At 38.8% G+C, this 19,587-nt stretch overlaps 2 protein-coding genes and 1 long non-coding RNA gene across 4 annotated transcripts; 1 reads left to right on the top strand and 2 right to left on the bottom strand.

The window, feature by feature from the left end:
• Positions 1 to 2,027: 2,027 nt before the first annotated feature.
• Positions 2,028 to 6,290, bottom strand: pgrmc1 (progesterone receptor membrane component 1). The gene is made up of 3 exons (XM_079355285.1): positions 5,829 to 6,290; positions 3,294 to 3,449; positions 2,028 to 2,844 (listed from the first exon to the last, which is right to left on the bottom strand). Exons 1-3 carry the CDS (start codon positions 6,169 to 6,171, stop codon positions 2,750 to 2,752), a joined length of 594 nt encoding a protein of 197 aa, XP_079211411.1. The 5' UTR covers positions 6,172 to 6,290; the 3' UTR covers positions 2,028 to 2,749.
• Positions 6,291 to 7,110: 820 nt separating this feature from the next.
• Positions 7,111 to 18,201, top strand: rab24 (RAB24, member RAS oncogene family). 2 transcript variants are annotated; one of them, XM_079356694.1, is made up of 10 exons: positions 7,112 to 7,259; positions 7,374 to 7,530; positions 8,750 to 8,877; positions 9,920 to 9,988; positions 10,504 to 10,582; positions 11,547 to 11,614; positions 12,263 to 12,362; positions 13,530 to 13,580; positions 14,695 to 14,754; positions 16,289 to 18,201. In XM_079356694.1, the coding sequence occupies exons 3-10, from the start codon at positions 8,761 to 8,763 to the stop codon at positions 16,357 to 16,359; spliced, it is 615 nt and encodes a 204-aa protein (XP_079212820.1). In that variant the 5' UTR covers positions 7,112 to 7,259; positions 7,374 to 7,530; positions 8,750 to 8,760; the 3' UTR covers positions 16,360 to 18,201. The 2 variants fall into 2 exon arrangements, with proteins under 2 accessions (XP_079212821.1, XP_079212820.1); XM_079356695.1 differs by having other exon boundaries at positions 7,111 to 7,530; positions 16,292 to 18,201.
• On the bottom strand, positions 17,358 to 19,044 carry LOC306832209. Its single transcript, XR_013780196.1, has 2 exons — positions 18,929 to 19,044; positions 17,358 to 17,815 (listed from the first exon to the last, which is right to left on the bottom strand). It is a non-coding gene; the product is annotated as an uncharacterized lncRNA (long non-coding RNA).
• Positions 19,045 to 19,587: the final 543 nt, after the last annotated feature.

Genomic DNA, 19,587 nt, shown 5'->3' with positions numbered 1-19,587 from the left:
CGGCCACCGTACTATACAGCCAAGAACACTCTTATGACGATATTGAAATAAAATGCTGACAAGCTTAATTTTACAGTTTTGTTTATTAAATCAAAACTTTATTTTTCAGAAAAAGTATTATGACACTTACCTTGCATTTGTACATGCATTATAAAACTGGTCCCTCATTAAACATGTTTCAGGGAGATTAACAGTTGTGGTTTAGAATAAGAAAATACAAAGGGATGTTTTCACATAGCAAAGTTTCCTTAGTCAGAAAAATACAAACTTCTTCCACTCAACGTCAAAGTTCAAATCGACCATTATTTCCTGGAAGAAAAGAGTTTCTGCAGCATTTTAAAAACACATTTGTGGATGACAAGATCTTTTCATTTCAGCCTCATATTTTAAAATATTGTACATTTATGCATGGAGAGGACATTTTCATTTGTATCATCTCGCTGATGTTGGAAAGAATACCTTCATGTTCAAGGTTAAATCAAACTGTGTGGTAAAGACCTTTGAAGGAAGCTCTGATCGTTTAATAAATATTTAAATGTAGGATTTAGTGCAGAAAACGTGAACAACAGAAATGAGAAACTGTATATTAACGCTTTACTGGCTTCAGTTCAGACTCTCGAGTCTTTAAGCGACGTCTTGTCTTTGAACCATGAACTTTGTGACATCTCACTGTGTAATAAACGACTGCAGTGGAACATATCACTGTACATCAGTGGTGTCCAAACTTTTTTTCTTGCGGGCCAAAATTGTCGCGTTAGAATCGCTCACGGGCCACAGGGTTTTTTTGGTTTTTTTTTAATATTGGAAGGAACTTTTTGTATTTTGACCTCTTCAAAAAATAATGTAAATACACAATAACTAATTGCAGTGGGGAAACTGTTGTGTTATAATTTTTTGGAAAGAATAGTCAGGCTTTTATAGGTCTCCCTCGCTAACATGAAAAAGAAAAAAGAACGAAATATGCCATCTGATGAGGCCTGGGGCCAAAATCTTCTGATTCTTCGATTTGAAGTCAAGGGCCACAAAAAATCCACTCAAGGGCCACAAATGGCCCCCGGGCCGCACTTTGGACACCCCTGCTGTACATGAATAGGAGCCTTGTGTTGTCTTTTTATTTTTTCCCCCCCTGGATAATAATCAGTACACATGACTTTCCTGAACTACAGCCTAAAATCTGAAGGAATCCAGCTTGTATAAAGAAAAGAAGAGCAGCAAAACACTCATTTGAGGCCCGTAAAACTCAACAATGATTTCCAATGTTTTACTTTTTTTTTTAAAGTGAATTGATTCAAAAGGTTGTAAAATGTCTGATACTTGACATCATTAGACCTCATCACTGTGGGCCTGTTAATACATCAACATTGATTGTCATACAACAGAATAAAACCTGTTAGTTAAAGGATGAAGTGTGTTAATGGACGGCAGGCTGACATGTGCAGACACACTGAATAGTGTTAAATGATACAAACATCTGCATGTCATCGTCCTCTTATCGTGTTAAGAGCAGGAAAGTTGAAATGTTTTGTACAGACCTGTTTTAACTATTCCACTGGGATTTATTACCATAAATGTTTCAGACCTCAGACGTTGGTCGTTTTAACTCTTTTATACTTTCATTGTAGAGGCTCAAAAAAATCATCCACACAGACCAAAAGTCAATTTTTTTTTTACATTAAATCATCCCACATGAATCATTTTAAACATAGTTAGCCACTTCAGGTGGATTTATTTTAGTGTTTTTTTAGGGAACAAAATTATTATCACTGCTCATAATGAGATGATGTGCGTCTATGTGCAGCACCTGCTCGTATTTTATTATATGAAATAATCTTTTGCACTCAATGATAATACACGTGCTTGACATAGAAAAAGGGAAAAAGGATCTTGCCGGCTCTCACAGACGATAGTTTGAAATGGTTCATGTTCAATGTTAGTTTATGTGAAATAGTCACACAGCCTCATGTTTCGTGAGCACTGGTGTTACAGTGACTGACTTTATCTTAGTGTCCTGCACAGGATGTTGCCTCTTTTCTTCTTTATCCCTCGTTAATGTTTTCTTTTATCAACTCTGAATCGTTCTACATGCAGCATTTATTTTTGTATAACAGTGAACGTGATATAATGAATTAAATCATAGGAGACAAAAAATCTCCCCACTTCTAACAATAGAGATGTTTGTTGCACAGATATCGTGACCTGTGATCAGCACAGGGACGGTTTGGATCGTTCCACCGAGCTTGGAAAGATACAACATTTTTATTTCTATCTGAATCCGTCCTCCTGCTCCAGTCTGTCGTTTTATTTTTCAACCTTAAACCACACTTCTTCCTGAGATGATTCATTTCGAGCCGAGCCGACCCTTGTGAAGGAATGTGAACAATCTGCAATACGTCTTCAGTGATGTGAACAAAGTTTACAACAGAGCTACCGTTATCTTACAGCACCTATGACCATCTGTGACTAGATTATATGCTGGAATTGGTCCGTTAATAAATCAATCTGAGGAACATGTTGACAGGATTTTAACTCTCACAGCTCTATACGCCTCTACATCAGTATGTCTGGAATATTTTTATCATGCTTAGTGCTGTTTAAATGACCTTAATCGATTCAGTCATCTTATAAAATCCAGTTTTGTGATGGTTCAAAAATATGAGAATGTTTAAAATGGTTGTAGTGGGACGCATCAGAACTTCACAGAAACATTAAGGCATCTATCTGTGTTTCCTTCTTGGTCACTTTTCAGCTTCTAGTCCGTCTTTTTGTCCTTTCCTTCCTCGTCGTCCGTGTACTCCGTGGGCTCCTCGCCTGGCTTCAGCAGCTTACCCACATAGTCGTACTTAACTGTCAGAGAGGAGAGAAGAAGAAAAAAGAAAAAGAGACAAGAAAATAAACGAACAGTTGGGCCACCCTTATGAAAACAATCTGGACACAGCCCTGCTTGATAAATCAGCAGGAGTGCTTGCAAGCACGTCATGTTGCTTTGCTCAGCAGCAGATGGATCCGTACGGGACAGGAGGTTCAGTTGATGGGACAGAGAGGGACTCAACTTTCACCCAGGTGACTCAAGTCAGACAAACTCTGTTGCAGCTGGATCCACCCGCTGCTTAGCCTTCCGACTTTAAAGGTTCTGACTCTCTCGTTCTCGTTAACGATGACGACCTGGTGTCCATGAGACCAAGTGTACTTCTGCTAATCATTCCCTTCAAATTGAATCCAGAGATATTTCATCCACAAGACTGTGAGAATAAATCAGAGCGTTGCATCTGGATTCACACATTTCAAACACTCACAGGTGAACTGAGACTCCCACTCAGACAGGCTCTCCCGCTGCATGGCGTTCAGGTCGGACAGGTCGTCATGTTCGTCCTTCAGGGCGTCCTTCTCCAGGCAGAATGTAGCTAAACCCCTGGAAGCGTCTTTGCCTGCAAACACTCCGTACGGCCCCTCTGCAATAAAGCACAGGCACACAGTGAACACACACTCACATAGCAGCAACAATAACACAACAAGCAGCTGAAGATGGACACTGGACAAACAGTCCAGGAAGCCGGAAATCACTGACTCGCTGCTCATTTTATACTTCACAGAGAATTTAAATCTGAATAACTAAAAAATTTACTTTTCGTATTGTTTTTATGCTGCAACAGACTCAAATTCATTTGATCAAAATGGTTTAGAAAGGCTTAAAAATGAGTTTAGTGATTATTTTAGGGATGTTTTTCTTATATTAATTTGTATTAACAATATATTCACCATTTAGTTCACAACATGGCAGGAATCTGCTGATCACATTGATTTGGTGTGAAAAAAAAAAATTTGTTTAGCCAAGTCCAGAATAAACGTTGGTCACTGGTGTTAAGAAAGTATTCCTGTCTGATACATTGATTTGTTTGGCATCTAAAAGAGGGAATAATCAACACAGTTCTGAGTGTTGTAAGCAGCACATTGAAGATGGCTACCTGACTACAGCTATTTATTAAAACAGGTGTTTAGGATTGTACAGGCCTGAGTGTGTAGCAGTGCTGTTAAAACGTTTGCATGTCAGTGAGCTATCATGTTGGTCAGAGGTTACAGGCAACAGAGGTAACAGTCTGAGATAGGATAAAAAAAAAACGAGGTCTCACACGGCATCTGTTTCCAGGAATTACCATGCAGCATGACAAAGCAGATTCTTGTTTCAGAGATTTGACTTCATTCACCCTTAATTCAACAGATGTTAAAGTAAAACAAGTTGTTTTATAGCTTCACCTCCTTCTCTTTTTGAAAAAACCTGCAGAAGTCATTTTTAAAATCGTTCTAATGGTGTTATAAAAGTCCCCATGCATCTTACTGGATGTGTTTTGACTGCATCAAAGTTTTTTACATTAAAACCAAACAGACTTAGAGAAACTCTCCTAATGATTAAGAGAAAAGATTAAATACTAAATACGAGCAGCACACTCGATTAATTCGGACATGACACTTAAAAAGACTCATAAACAAACACGTTGACTCACACACTAAATACTGACATAAGCTAATGCACCCTCACAGACAAACAAAAGCCCAACTTTAAACAAACAAACAAACAAACGGTAAAACACTGAACAGCCTCTCTGGAAGTGAAACAATTCGATGCTTCACTTTCTGAACTGCAAACACAAACTTTACACAAAGAACAAAAATGGGTCCCTGGATTTAAAAAGCGACCAGGAGAGTTACAGTTTATCTATTGCGGCCCACGTAGCATTTTGTCTTCACACAGCTTTTTCATCTGAGGCCAGTTTGTGTATTGAGTTGTGAAGTATAGCACAACACCTTTAAACTTCTCCAACTTTCACATTTCTCTTCCAGACTCCATATAGCACCTTTAAATGTTTGCTAATAAATAGGGATGTAAAGATGAATCGTGAGGCAGTTAAAAATCGATTCAAATGTGTCAAGGACTGAATCGGTACTCTGAAAAAAAGAATCGCAGTAATATCGTGAAGTATCAACACACATTATCGTGGACATGGTTTTGCTTCCCGAGGAAGAAAAAGAAAGAGCTGAGAAAACAACTGACGAGACAAAGACTTTGTGCAAATATTGCAGCAAGACAGACAACTACAAAAGTAACACAAGCAACATGATGCAGCATTTAATCAACACTGCAGTGAGAAGTTCCGATCACCTCCCAATTCTCTCAAAATAAATTGTGAGAGAATCGTATCGTGAACTCAGTATGGTGAATCCTATTGTGAGCTGAGTGAATCGTTACATCCCTATTAATAAAACCTAGTGGACTTTTGTCGTATCTAAGCAAGGCAAGACAAGATTTAAATAGTGCTGTTCAGACACAGGGCAATTCACTGTGCTTTACAGACATAACAGAAATACAATAAAACAAAGTTTAAGGAGAGAACGCAACAGAAATTAAAAAAACAAAAACAGAGCAAAATAAAGATTGTACATCATTAAAAGACATAAGAATGTAAAAGTACCAGATAAAGGAACAACTATTAAAAACTATTAAGAAAGGCAGAATGTGTTTCAGTAGGGCAAAAAGTATTTCTGAAGGAAAGCCTGAGTAAATAAAGTTTTAAGGAGCTGAGTATAGAGTGAATCATCTTTAAGCTATACACGATCTCTGATGTCAAGGCTACAGTTGCTCCTCTGTTGTGAAACGGGATCTTTACGTGACGTCACCTTCCAGTCACAAAAGTAAACTCAAAAAGTCAAATGACGACCTCTATTTGGTGATAGTGTTAGTTTAGTGATATCAGATAGGAAATGCATGCTGTGAGTTGGTAAATGACGCTGTTCTCGGAACAGGTCCAACCAGCGTCCTCATGAGGGTCACGTACCTGGTCCGTAAAACTTCTTTCCCCGGGTCACGTCGAACACTTTCCCGTTGACACCCATGAGGATCCTCGGATTCTGGAGTCCATCGTAGGGCTTCAGATCCTCCAGGGTAAAGTCTCTTTTTTTCAGCTTGGGCAGCGGTGGATCCACCTCGCCCAGGTCTGGCGGTTTGTCTCCGCGGAAGATCTTGTACAGGAGGAACAAGCAGAGGCTGAGCAGCGTCAAATTCAACGGAGAGGTGAAGATCTCCTGAAAGATCCCTCCTGAAGTTGCCTCGCTTTCATCCACTTCAGCCATGTTGGGTTCGCTCTGACTGCTCGTGTACGTGCACGTGTGTGCGTGCATATGTATGTATGTGTGTGTGTGTGTTTAGGGTGGGACTGTTGGAGCTCATTAAACATGAACCAATCACAGCTCCAGCCTCTCAGGGGCATCGTCCAACGTTTTGACCAATCAGGTTATTGTAGCTGCATGTAAAAAAACAACCAACCAACCAAACAAACAAAAAAAGAAAAAGAAAATATATACCAGTGGTGATTCTAGAGTTAGTTCGGGCCCTAGGCAAAAAAATAATGGTGGGCCCTTTTAATCACTATTATATCCAGCAGCAGAGTTAGCTGTACTGGCCAGGTATATTTAACACACAAGGAATTCAATTTCGGCAGACTGTGCTCTCTTTGTACAAAGTAATCATTAAATATTAACAATTAACTAAACATATAAGCAGTTGCCTACCTTGCCTTTTCACAAGAATTGCCTCTGAACGTATCAGTACCTAAATGAACTAGTTTAAGACATTTTTAAAACCCCATTTATTTTCTTTTTTAAATGTGCTTTTATGATTTTTATGAAGTTTGGATGAAATGTATTTTACTAAACTTAATGTGCAGCACTTTGGTCCACATTGGCTGTTGTAAATGTGCTTTATAAACAAGGTTGACTTGACTGAATATTGTGTGGTGTTGTATCATGTCCTTATGTTTTTCATATTGTGCACTCAAGACATAATGATCCATTGTTTTGGTTTTTACAAATGTTTACTCAAACTGTATATCATTGAATATACTTATTTATTCCCTAACTGTATTGATCGTGTTCTTTATTTAACAATACACTTTTTCATTTTGAAAATTGTTTCATATTTTTTATTCAATTTAATAAAAAAAAAACTTGAATTAAATTTAATATATCCAACTACTATACTGTGTTGCACTTGATGTGTTATTTTTATGAAATAATAAAATCAGCACCAACAACAAAAACAACATCCGGAATTGTGTCATGTAATTCGGGAACTTCCGGTTCGTGGAAACTAAGTGTGTTGTGTGATTTTAGTTCCAACCCAAACAAACAAAGCTCAGATGAAGATTTCTTCATCTCACAAAACGTTTGAGAGTCCTCTCTTCAGTCAGCTGATCTCTGTCTCTTAGATGGTTAGACTCTTTTTCTTTGTTTTTTTTCAAAGAAATACTTAACTGACTGCCACAAGGATATTATTACGTGTTTTCTTGGACGTTATTGACGTTAACGGGCGGCTCGTGTTGCAGCAGTAACGTCGTCCCCGCGAGCTGCCGGCAGCAGAGATGACAAGCGGTTTGGCTGCTTCCGTGTGGACCTGAAAACAGGTTTGATTCAACACGGCTCGGCCCTGGCTTTGTGTGGATCAAATGTTTACAAAGATTTGTTGAGTCAGCGAACTAGCAGGTGAGGTTTTTCGTGTGTATTTCTACGTGGTGCTGAAGTTAGCTCGGTGAAGCTAATGTGAGGCTAACAGTGATGACATGTTGTTGTTGACGCTTAAGAGAAAACGGAATCCTTTACATGCCGTTTAAATAAAGTTTTGTTGTTGTGTACCAGTTATCACGTATGATATTCACTTAAGAGAAAACGTAAATGTGTAAATGATACGAACATAACATGAAATATTTCAGTTTTGCTTTCATATTTAGTGTGAAATCAGCTCATAGAGTGAAAAATAATCCAACGTTTCTTTGAATTAAATTGAATCATTTGGTTTTGTACCGAAGCCAGACTTGGTCCTTTACAGCTCTGGGACTCTTTATCCTCTGAAAAGGTTTCATTATTATTTAGTGTTTAACTATTGTATTTTTGACCCTTTATTCAAATTAATGTAAACTTGCTTATAACTTTTTTGCTATTGATTCGCTTTTCTCATATTCACATATTTATGTTACAACACTTAATACTTTTAATCTACTTGTTCTCTAATACTGTGTTAGAATAGTGTTTCTATTTATTCTTTACACTTTAAATCAAACTGTCAAACTATTATAACATATATTTGATAATTAATGAATGGTTACTCCATGTATTGACCTACATTACAGAATAAATCTTTATAATGAATTATAAGTTATTCCATTTTACAAGCTACTTTGCAGATCTGCGAATTTAATCCCTTAACATATTAGTTACATGAAGGTAAAAGGAGAAAAACACACAATACATGACAATTACTTCTGTTACAGTAAGATAAGATAACTCTTTATCGTCCGTTTGCATCACATATCCAATCACGTGGGGGACAGATCCTAAAAACCTCGACTGGTCTGTTCCTTGTTGACATATTCCTCGGTGTCAGTCCTAACTCACAGTTAATTGTGTTTGTCATAGTTTGGATCCATAAGAATGAAACCTCTAAAACATTTTTCAAGATATAGTTGTGGAGTTCAGTTACTGCTTGTCCTCTTAAGTGATAAAATATCTCATTCATATTCAGACACAATAGATTATACAGATGGTAAAAGGAAGTCAAACATGTGTAAGGATTGTTTTATAAACAGTATTTATGTCATCATTGGTATTGTTTATTTGCGTTCTTTTTGCCACAGAGGACTTTTTCATTAACTCCCCCCTCCCCCTCCCTTTTCTTCTTCTGTGGAACTGTCCTGTCCTCTTCCAGTCCCGGTTACTATGAGTGCGATGCGTGTGGATGCTAAAGTGGTGATGCTGGGAAAGGAGAGTGTGGGGAAGACAAGTCTGGTGGAGAGATACGTTCATCACCGCTTCCTGGTCGGCCCCTACCAGAACGTGAGTGTCAGCTGCTCTGCTCTACTTTCCATGTCAGCCCGTTGCTGATTCGATCTTTGCACGCTGCTCAGATGAAAGACATTATTATTTATTAAATGCTCCCGCCCTCGGGGGGGAGGTCGGGGTCATAAATGCTCGAGTTTGTGATCATCTTAAGCGTAAAATAACTGATTTAAAAACTTGTTTCAGTATGTTATTTTTAACAGTTACTGCATCAGATAAGCATTTTTCATAGAATCTTACATGTTCATGTTGGAGCTCATGAGACAGGCCTCTCATGTTTCCTCTTCTACACCGAGATATTTTATGACTTTGCACTAATTGATCCAAAGGCTTTAGAACATTTTCAAAGCCCTTCAGCCTGAACATGCACTTTTGTCTGCTGTCATTGTTCTGACTTGCCGCAAACAACAAATCGCCCTCCAGGGACAAATAAAGTTGAGTTAAAGCAATTAATGGCCTCTCTTCACCAAATATTTTTATATTTCTGATGAATAACTATTATTTGATAAGAAATCCAAAACTAAAATCACTGAGCTTTTTGAACACTCAGTATCACGCACTAAAACATAAGATTGAAACATCAAGCGAGGAATTCCTTCATTACTTTGAATAGTTTATTGACCTTGTAGTTTATGAGCACTCCATAATACAAACATGAATTACAGGACGGGCAGGGCAGGAAGGAAAGCTGCAGACTTTTAAAGAATACGCCTTTAATTTAAACACACAACAAACAAACAGAGCAGCAAAGTGCAGAGACGGAAAGAAACTAATCTGTAACAGGATTGAAGAGAACAAACAATGTTCACATAAATATGGAGTCAGAATACTACATATTCTTTCATCTACTTTTAGGACGTGTGCACTAACTGCTTATTCTTCACTTTTTTTCCTCAGCACACAGGAACTAAAATGCAAACAAATCCTACTTTATTGCAAGGTTTTGTTACATGTCGGACTTTTCTTTAAAGAAGGACTGAGATTCCGTATCCCTCCACATGTCTGATGCTTCTCTGCTCCTGTCTTCTCGTCCTCACAGACCATCGGGGCAGCTTTTGTCGCCAAACCGATCCAGGTGGGAGACAAAGTGATTACTCTGGGGATATGGGTGAGTAAGTCATGAAAAGAACTGATTTATGTAAGTGTGTTTGTGTACTGCATCAGATGTGTTTAGTTGAGATCTGAAAATACACATTGGTTCAAGCCAGAATTAACAAGAATAAAATGGAGTCATTTAACCAATCAGACACTGAACCGTTTGTCAGCTGCAATACAAAAGTATAAACCTTGTGAATAATTAAGGTAATTTAGGAGAATGTACAGCAGGTGCAGGTAACTACAGACTTTGATTTACTTTTCATCATAATGAGCTTGATGGACTTAGAAAGGAAGAAAAAGGTTTGAAAAAAAGGAATTTAAGTAGCAGCAAAAACAGTTCAGCCAGCACATTATAGCATGGAGGGAAAACTGGGGATTAAAGAGTTTTTAAAAACCTGCATGGGGGTTGTAGGAATGTTAACTATGTACCAATACTGATATATTCAAACAGAAAGCACTTAGCACTCTGGTGTCGTTTCTGTATTGACTGTCGATGGATCGTCATTTCTTTTCTTCCTCTATCAGGACACCGCGGGATCAGAGCGCTACGAAGCTATGAGCAGAATCTACTACAGAGGAGCCCGAGCTGCCATCGTCTGCTACGGTACGAATCCACGTCATTTCTGAACATCTTATCTCCTTTTTGAAGGGCTAATCATGTTTAAAGTTCCATTGCGATGAATCGCTTCATTTCTACTGTTTATCAACATTAATCACAAGTTTGAAATTCCATCATTTCACATTTAAAAATCTTTTTGTACTGTCCGAAGTTGAGAGTGCTTTAGTTGACACTTTAATTCTGCCCGGCTTTTATTTTGAAATAAAGCAAGGACTTTCTTGTAAATCACATTTACCACAGAAAACTGGTTACGGATCAAAAACGAAATAAAAAACAGTCCAAAGAAACGGCATCAAAGGGAAATGTGTGATGTCATCAGGTGGACGTTTCTTGAAGGGAAATGAGATGTTCAAAGATGCAACAGTGTCGCTCTTTTCCATCACTGTGACTACAGGGAGACACTGCAGAGGCTTATCTACGGTGCACAGAGAGGGACAAAATGGCCTGAAATGAATCTTGATTAAAAAAAAGACATCCTTAATTTCAGACTTTAATTAATTTCTTTTGAATGATCTGCAGACCGGTTTTGAGAGTCTTGCTCAAAGCTGTTCTTTCTGAATCGTTCTCGTGTCTTTCTCTTTCTCCACTTTGGGGAACTTTGTTATTTTGGAAATAGCTGATGGCATTTCCCAGAGGATTACTCACACTGCTGTCACGTTCGTTTTATCACTGTTTCCTATCCGGTTGTTTCTGCTTTAGAGGCAGTGTGATGTTAGTCTTCTTTAAGTTCACACCTCGTCTGCTGGATTCTGTGATCTGATCAGTGATCAAGGTTTTATGTTCTCAATATTTCTGCTGAATTATGAAGAACTGGCCTGATTTTATGTGGAGTCTAACGCCTGTTTGAAAATCACTCCCCTTGTTAAGTGCATGATGTTCATACAAACATAAACGTGTGTGCACACAGACTGAGTGCTGCTGGTGACTTCACGTGTTCTTTGTCTTTCAGATCTGACTGACAGCAGCAGCTTCCAGCGAGCTCGCTTCTGGGTGAAGGAGCTGCAGAACTGTGAGGAAGTAAGAGCTTTATTACAAATATATATGACTGTTCTCATAACCGTAACAAGACAGTTATTCCCCTTCTTATTATTGAGCTTTTTTAAAGTTTAATTGGAGAAGTAAAAGTGTTTTTGTTTTTTTTTAATATATTTTCTGACCTGTTGCCTTCTTGTTGTCACTGTGATGTTACTGAGAAAGTCCCTACGCTCCCAGTATAAAGTTCAACTGCAAGAAAAGAAACCCCTCGAATATTGAAAGTTGAAGAAACAATTACTAAATGGAAAGTTTGCCTGAAAGGTTTCGGTCTGAAAGTTGATTTATATTTTGATAAAACCTCGACACGTCTGATCAAATGAGAGATTATTTTTGGTCTTCCTCGAAGTTGATGCAAACATGAATCTAAACAGGGAGGCACAAACAGACTTTCAACAGATAAGTGTTTCCTGAAGTGACTAAGAATCACAAACAGAGAATAAACTTTATACATTTTTCAATGATTTTTTAAAAATAAGAAACCGGATCATCACCGCCTGTCTGCAACTTGAGCTGTAAGATTCAATGTCTCTACTGTACAGCCAAGGTAGAAGTTGTCCTTCAAAGTTACACGTTGGTCTCCTGCCTCACAGTCACATTGTGTGTTTGATTTGATTCTGTGTGTCACTGCAGCACTGTAAGATCTACCTGTGTGGCACCAAGAACGACCTGGTGGTAGGAGATCGCAGCGTACGCCAGATCGACTACCACGACGCTCAGGACTTTGCTGAAGGTATCACAGTCTACCACTCATTAAATACTGGTGCTTGTTTGATTCATGAGGGGGATGACGTGCAAATATAACCACAGTAGAAAAAAATATGAACGGTAAATAAAGTAAAATCAAATAAATTAAAGCAACAAGAAAAAGAGCTTAGAAACTTAAAGGTCACATATTCTCCTTCTTTTCCAGCAAGTTTAAAAAAAAGTCTCAGAGCTCTTTAAAACGTGTGTGAAGTGTCTTATTCTTAATTCACTCTGATCCTGTATTTGACCATGCAACGAACAAGCTGTTTCTGTGTCTGTACCTTTAAATATGTAAATGAGATGTGTATGACCACGCCCCCTCTCTCGAAGGAGATGTGGAGTTTGCTTTCTCGCTCCAAGTCCTGTTGTTTACGGTGAGAAGGCAGAACAAACACCTAACTGTGGGAGTGTCCCTCACCTCGGGGAGGAGTTACTGCCCTTTGTGATGTCATAAAGGGAACATCTCCAAACTTAGACAAAAGATGGAGAGGATGGCCTTTTTCATAATTGGGGATTTGTAGACAAACGAAGGACACATATTGGTGTTGAAGAAACATGAGGAAATTTATTTTGCATAATATGTGACCTTTAAGTAAAGTAAAAATGCTTAAAAAGAAAATCATGCCACTTGATGGTGGTGTGATCTGAACTGACAGGAAGTGAGCTGTGTTTGACTTGAGGATCAAACTGAGCGTTTCTGAACAAGGCTGTGGCACAACAGTTGAACAACAGAAAATTGTTCCAAAGAAATGTGCAAACAGTTTAAATACTTTGTGCTGTAACTTGTTTTTATTGTAAACATCTCAGACAAGAAAGAAAGTTGTAGATTAAATGTTGAGTCCACACAGGACTGTTAATCCCTGGGAAAGAGAGAAAAAAAGTTGAAGGCTTTCCTTTGACCGAGTGACTGAGTGAGGTTTAATCCTTTAAGCTGAAAAGAAATCAGTTTTCCTGTAACACTGACTTTTCTGAGATTATGTTTCTCCCCAAATTGGGAAGTAACAACATTACTTAAGTCTTAGTGAAAGTCCTGAACGCGATTAAAAGGATATTAAGAAATCATTAAACCTACATGTAGTATTTGTCAAAATTCCTGCACAGTTTTGTTCCTCAGTCTGACACTTCATCTTTCTCTTCTGGCTTCCTTTCACAGAGATCGGGGCGCAGAATTTCGAGACCTCCAGTAAAACGGGAAATAATGTCGGTGAGTCAGACCTTCAGTCAACTGAGGGCGACATATGACACGGGGCGGAGGGCAGCAATCATAGCTGCTTCTATCCATGCTCTGTCTGTCTGGGTTTGAACTTTGAACTGGAAACATTCAGGGACCATTGTGAGCAGAAAAGCACTGCATTGTTATCAGAGAAGGAAAAGCTGTTGAATGTGAACAAACAACCAAGTGTGCAACATTTAACCCCTCAAGTCTCCTTTAAGCAGACTTTTGAATTCAGCCCCATTCACTCACTTCTCACATATTTAAAAGGCTTCTTCTGCGACTGGGAAGCCGAGTGGTGCGACATAACTTTAAAGAAAGAAGCAGAAGACTCTCGGTTGTGACAAAGCTCCCTCTCATTTACACAAGGTTCTTTCCTCAAAGGCCTGACTACGATCACAAACAACATAAACTTTATGGACACTGATGTATCTTGCAGGATGAATAAAGGCTGAAGTCTTGGAGTAGAATAACTACTTTGAGAACTTGAGTTCATATGAGCTTTACATGCAGCAACTTTAACTTGTAGTCCATCAAAAAAAAAAAGTACATTTCTTAACGGTAGTGTAGCAAACCAAACCTGAGAAAGACCATTCCTACATGAGCCTTTGAACACTCTAAAAGAGGGAAACATAGAGGTTGCTGCTCTTGGTTGGTAATGCTGTGACACGTTGATGATTGGGTAAAAGGAAACGTGCATGAAATGTTGAACACCAGTCAGGTTGAGACATCAAGAAAGCAACCGCTTTGAGAGAAGACGACAGACAGGAAGGATGCAGAGGGGGATTTCTGAAGACGGTTTTTCTCTTCAAGTCAGACATTTTTAAATGATGTGTCAAGTCAAGATCACTTACACCTAGTCATAACCTCACTGAGTACATTTCTGACTGAAAGCATGTTTTCAAATTGAGATCTGGTAGATGGTGGAAGTGTACTAGGCCCAGTTCTCGACAGTTCTCTGAGCCTCTGCTTTTGTTTGATACTCACTGTTGCACTGCTGTTGACTGTTTTATCAAGAATGTGAGTGGACTTGTTTTCAACCAGATCATGATTTGTTTATTGGCTGATGGAAAGTGACAGGCCTCATTCTTCTTCTGCTTCACAGATGAGCTGTTCCAGAAAGTTGCAGAGGATTACAACAGCACCTCGTTTGACTATATGACAGGTGAGGGTTTTATTCACTTTGTATGAATCTTTCATGTGATTAAAATCAGCTCTGGGTTATGACTCATTCAGTAACACACAAAGACCATAACACCTGAAATGTGTTGGGTGTGGCTAATGATGTTATCACTTCCAAGGTTCTGACTCCCGTTGAGATTGTTCACAGTGAAGATGACACGTTGCTAACAGGCAAAGTAATGTGCTGCTCTTCACTCAGAGCCAAAGTATGCTTCAGAAACATTAAAGGCAGGGTTGGTCATTTTCTCCAGATACACTTATTAAAGATTTTGGTTGAGATTGTCTTTAGGTCCTGACAGAAATTAGTAACTCATGAAAACTCTGAAAAATGAGCAAAGAGCATCTGTAGCAGCTGTAAGCCTGTAAAAACTTCAACCTATGTCTGCCACGAGGTACCAATCTGATGAACCAATCACATGGCTCCCTGTCTGCCTGCACGTTCTCTACCACATGCATGCACGAGGTCACACTCGGAGCCTGAGCTTAGGGCCGCTTCTGGACCAATGGCGCTTGTGCATATAAGTGAAGGGTGTGTTTTTTGAGGGTGCTACATTCAAAATCATGCGAGTTTTTTTGAAAATGACCAACCCTGCCTTTAATCATAGTGGTCTTGATAATGTTTCATATGAACACGTTATTCAAACAGCATACTTAAAAGAATTCTTTCCTCGGAAACGCTGAAGTGTTGCACCTTTAAATGAAAGGTGTGGATTACGTAACATAAGCTTTAGAGGTAAAAGTGCATGCTAAAGTCTGCATGCTTACTCACGTCCTTACACTTGGTCAAACTGGCTACGCTACGGACATTTTATTGTCAAATAAATCCAACTTTCAAGTTAAAATTGTTGATGTACAGTAAATATTTTCTCTGTAAACGTTCTGCTCATGATCTTTGACAGAGATAAAACAGGAAACACATCAGAGGTTTCTATGTTTGGACTGTGGATCACGTGTGAACCTGAGTCACTCATGAAATGATTATACTTTAAGGGCTGCAGCCATTTAAACTCCTCCCTTAATGAAATCAATGTCCAGGACTTTGGTTTCATTAAGGAGGATGCCTAAATTCATTCATTAGTGGGGTCAAGTTTTAAGCCGATTTCCAAGATTGACAGTTGCAAAATATAGAGAAAGGAAAGTGATAGATTAAAAGGATTTGAGATTAAGACGATGCCAGCGCTCCAGATTTAAAAGATTGGTTTGATGTTCATGAGTATTATTTAAGGATTTTGCCCCGTGTGGCAGCTCGTACACAGAAATAACATTGGTCCTACGATTGGTCCTTGGGGAGCGCCACAAGTGAGAGGTAGCTCTTTCAGAAGAAGAGAAATACTCGTTACTTTAGCTGTCAATAAAAAGAAAACGACCTGGTTCTGCCCAAAATTGACCACATCATATTTTAATGTTTTTGTTTTATCCAAAACTGGAAACGACTGATGCTCTGCTTAATACAAAATGGACTTCTCAACCTCAATCCAAATCTGCTAAATGCTATAATTTTCATTTGTCTCTTTCAGCAGAAGAAAATAACGTTGACCTGGGCCAGAAGAAAGACTCCTATTTCTACTCCTGTTGCCATAACAACTGAAGATGAACAACTGGAAGGGAAATGGTCACCTTACCTCGACTGTAGTAACACCTGGATATACTGGATGGATGTCGGATAACTCTGATGGTGGACTGTGATCTCAGTCACAGTCAGAGACGTGAAGCCGGACTGTTTGCACCGAATTAGAGGTTGTTTTATTTTTTATTTTTGTGCCATAAAAAACTGAGAGCTGCAAGACTTGATGAAAGTGGATTAACATATCAGTGAAGAGGGATCTACATACCAACACTTTTCACCCTCTGTCCTGTCAGCTGCTCCCCTGTCCCCTGTCACTTCCTCTCTACTTGAATTGACATATCCTTAAGGCTGCAGTGATAAACAATCAGGAGACGTACTTGATTAAAAGACGACCTGCAGGTGAGCGGAAGGTGACAAAGAAGGAGACCGCTGAAGATAGACCGGCAGAGTAACTTGATTGACGCTGTTTATTGTTGTAGCAACATCAACGCTCCAAGAGGGTGACGGGTTTGTTTACAGCAGGGGATTTTTGTTTACCTCCAACTCTATTTAACTTTGCTGTGGAAATAGTTTGTTAGTCCTGCGCGTCTCTGAAGCCCAACGGAGTGAAGCCAAATATGAAAAAGACGTTAAAAAAGCACTCCTGTTTTCAGACATACTTAGAACTAATACTTAAAATGAATGAATGAAAATGAATGATACACCAATGATCTTTATGAAAGCCTTATATCTGCAGTAGAAGTGCAAGGACGGAGTAAAAATTAACTTCCCATTCGTAAGCAATGACCAAGTTTTGCCATCTGACACCATGGATGTATTAAAAGAGATTCTCAGCCTTGCTAAAAATTTGCCCCAGTGGCGAAGTGTGGTACTGCAACAAATCCAACAATTTTTACAAAAAGCCACACCTATGAATTTGTTAACAGGACACCTTCACCTGGGAGCGGCATTTGATTAAGACTATTTGTGAAAAGACTTTTTAACCAATGGAGGGGGTTCATTTGTAAAACTCTCCATGCTTTTATTTTTATTTTGCATGATCCCAATATATGCTGAGTTGGAACATGTGGGCTGGCCCAGCAGGAGAAACACTAATGAGCATGCACATTGGGCCACACGATGCTTAAGTAAACCTAGAAGCTGAACACTTTATTTTGCTAAGAGGTTCATTGAGCAACTTGCATTCAAGGTCCAGTATCCAGTCCTTAAAAACAAACCAAGTGACGCGACATTCAACTCGTATGTGGTCTGTTCTGTTTTAAGCTACGATTCTGTTAAAAGGCAAAATATGATTGTCATTGTTAGATGATGGTTTCGATATTGCCTTTATCTCTTTTTTTAAACTGCATGGCCTCAGCAGACTGAAAGAAAATGTCAATGACAGTGACTTTTCTGCATTTACACTCTAAAATCTCTGTTTTGTAATTTCAGATGCAATGTTCACATCAAAACACGACTGTCAGATTTTCTTTCAGGCCTCGTTTTCGAGGTCTGAGACGATCAAAGGTTCAACCTCTATGTGTTGAGAAACTGCCGATTTCAGCAACACTGGAGAAAACGGTGTGGGGGAATGTTGTAACATGGTACACACTGTCCTCTCGATGTTCTCAGAACTGTATTTACAGCTTTATTTCACGACTCACGTCACTAATTTATTGCCTTTTTAAGTTGTGCTGCCAAGGATGACATGACATGGATGAATAAATGGATATACAATATCAGCTCCTCCATGTTGCTGCTTCGATGTGTCGATGTTTCATATGTTGATCTCTTGATGCACAATATTTTTTATTGAGGGCTGTTCGGCACAGACCAATGTAAAGTACAAATATGTTCTGTAAAAATAAAAGCTTGTTGAAAGTTTGAAGGATCGAGCAAATCTTTATGTCACTTTATATTAGAAACGTTAAAGCGTACTGCAAATACTAAAAACTCTCATTATTCTCTTCATAGCTAAATCCCTGGCATGCTTGGAAGAAAAAATGTGTATTGGATCCGTCTGTGTCCCTTTCATGTTCATTTAGCTGCTGTCGCTTCATTAAGGACATTTTATGTCCTGAAAAAGAATATGAGTTATACAACTCTCTGAAAATCAGCAAAACTGTCCCTCCTGGAAATATCTCCACTTAACATCTAGTCTGAATGTAAGACTGATGCAGTTTTGTTTTTCAACCTCCTCCTGTGCTTCATAAGGCAACCCTTCAAAATAAGAGCTATATTATTTTCAGGGTTCTTCAAAGTAATCCTTGTAAAAAAAAAACTAAAAAAAAACACCTTTTCCTGTTGCATTGTGATCTGACATGTAAGAATTGATAGTTTGCAAAAAGCTGGAATTTGAATTCAGATGAAAATGTTTATGGGAAAACTGTAATTCTGCAGAAAAAGAGGGACATTAGATTGTATAAACATTATACCTTACACAATGTGTTTGCATGATATCAGGAGAAGTTATCTTTTAAAATGTATAATTATTATAACGTCTACTTATAGTTTAGGATTGTGCACACTGCAGGAGTTGTTTGAGAAAAACATCGGGGGCGGTTATTCACAAAGCCTCCTCAGTTCTGCTCCTGGTGATTTTCTTTCAGGCTTCGTTTCGAGGTCTGAGACGATCAAAGGTTCAACCTTCATGTGTTGAGAAACCGCTGATTTCAGCAACAGTGGAGAAAACGCTGTGGGTGAATGTTGTAACATGGTACACACACTGTCCTCAACACAGTAATTACAGCTTTGTTTTACTTCAAAATTATTAAAACGTATAATTTATTTATCGAGTAGGATCGTGCACACAGCAGGCGCGAGCGTTACCTCCACAGGTGCGTCCAATCACCAATGCTGACGTCACTGTCACCATCTGAAGAAGCTGCTACACCAGTGGGTGTTTGATTTTAAACATCTTGAAGCCTATATCATTTTAATGATCATTTACCAATGATCACACATGCTAATTTCACAGTGTTTATAATTACACAGTGTCTGACTTTCTTTTTCTGAACTTTTTTGGGTTAACCAATCACAGCTTCTGAAAACGTGTCACGCCGAGCAGCAGGGTAAACCTGACTGAGATACAAGTTTCTGTTTCTTTGGGTACTTCTCATGTCTCTTATTTTTCTTGTCCTCTCTGCTATGCTTCGTTTCCTTGCGTCTCTCCGTGCAGCTCTGGTGGAAGGGACGGAGATGCAAGATGAGGAAACGTGGATACAACTAAGGAGACGTGAGAAGAACCCCTTCTCGCTTAGAGTCGCTCTG

Source organism: Symphodus melops (genome assembly GCF_947650265.1).
Source record: "Symphodus melops genome assembly, chromosome: 11".
Taxonomy (NCBI): domain Eukaryota; kingdom Metazoa; phylum Chordata; class Actinopteri; order Labriformes; family Labridae; genus Symphodus; species Symphodus melops.
The sequence above is the reverse complement of the archived record's forward strand: the minus strand, read 5'-3'. Positions and strand labels throughout refer to the sequence as shown.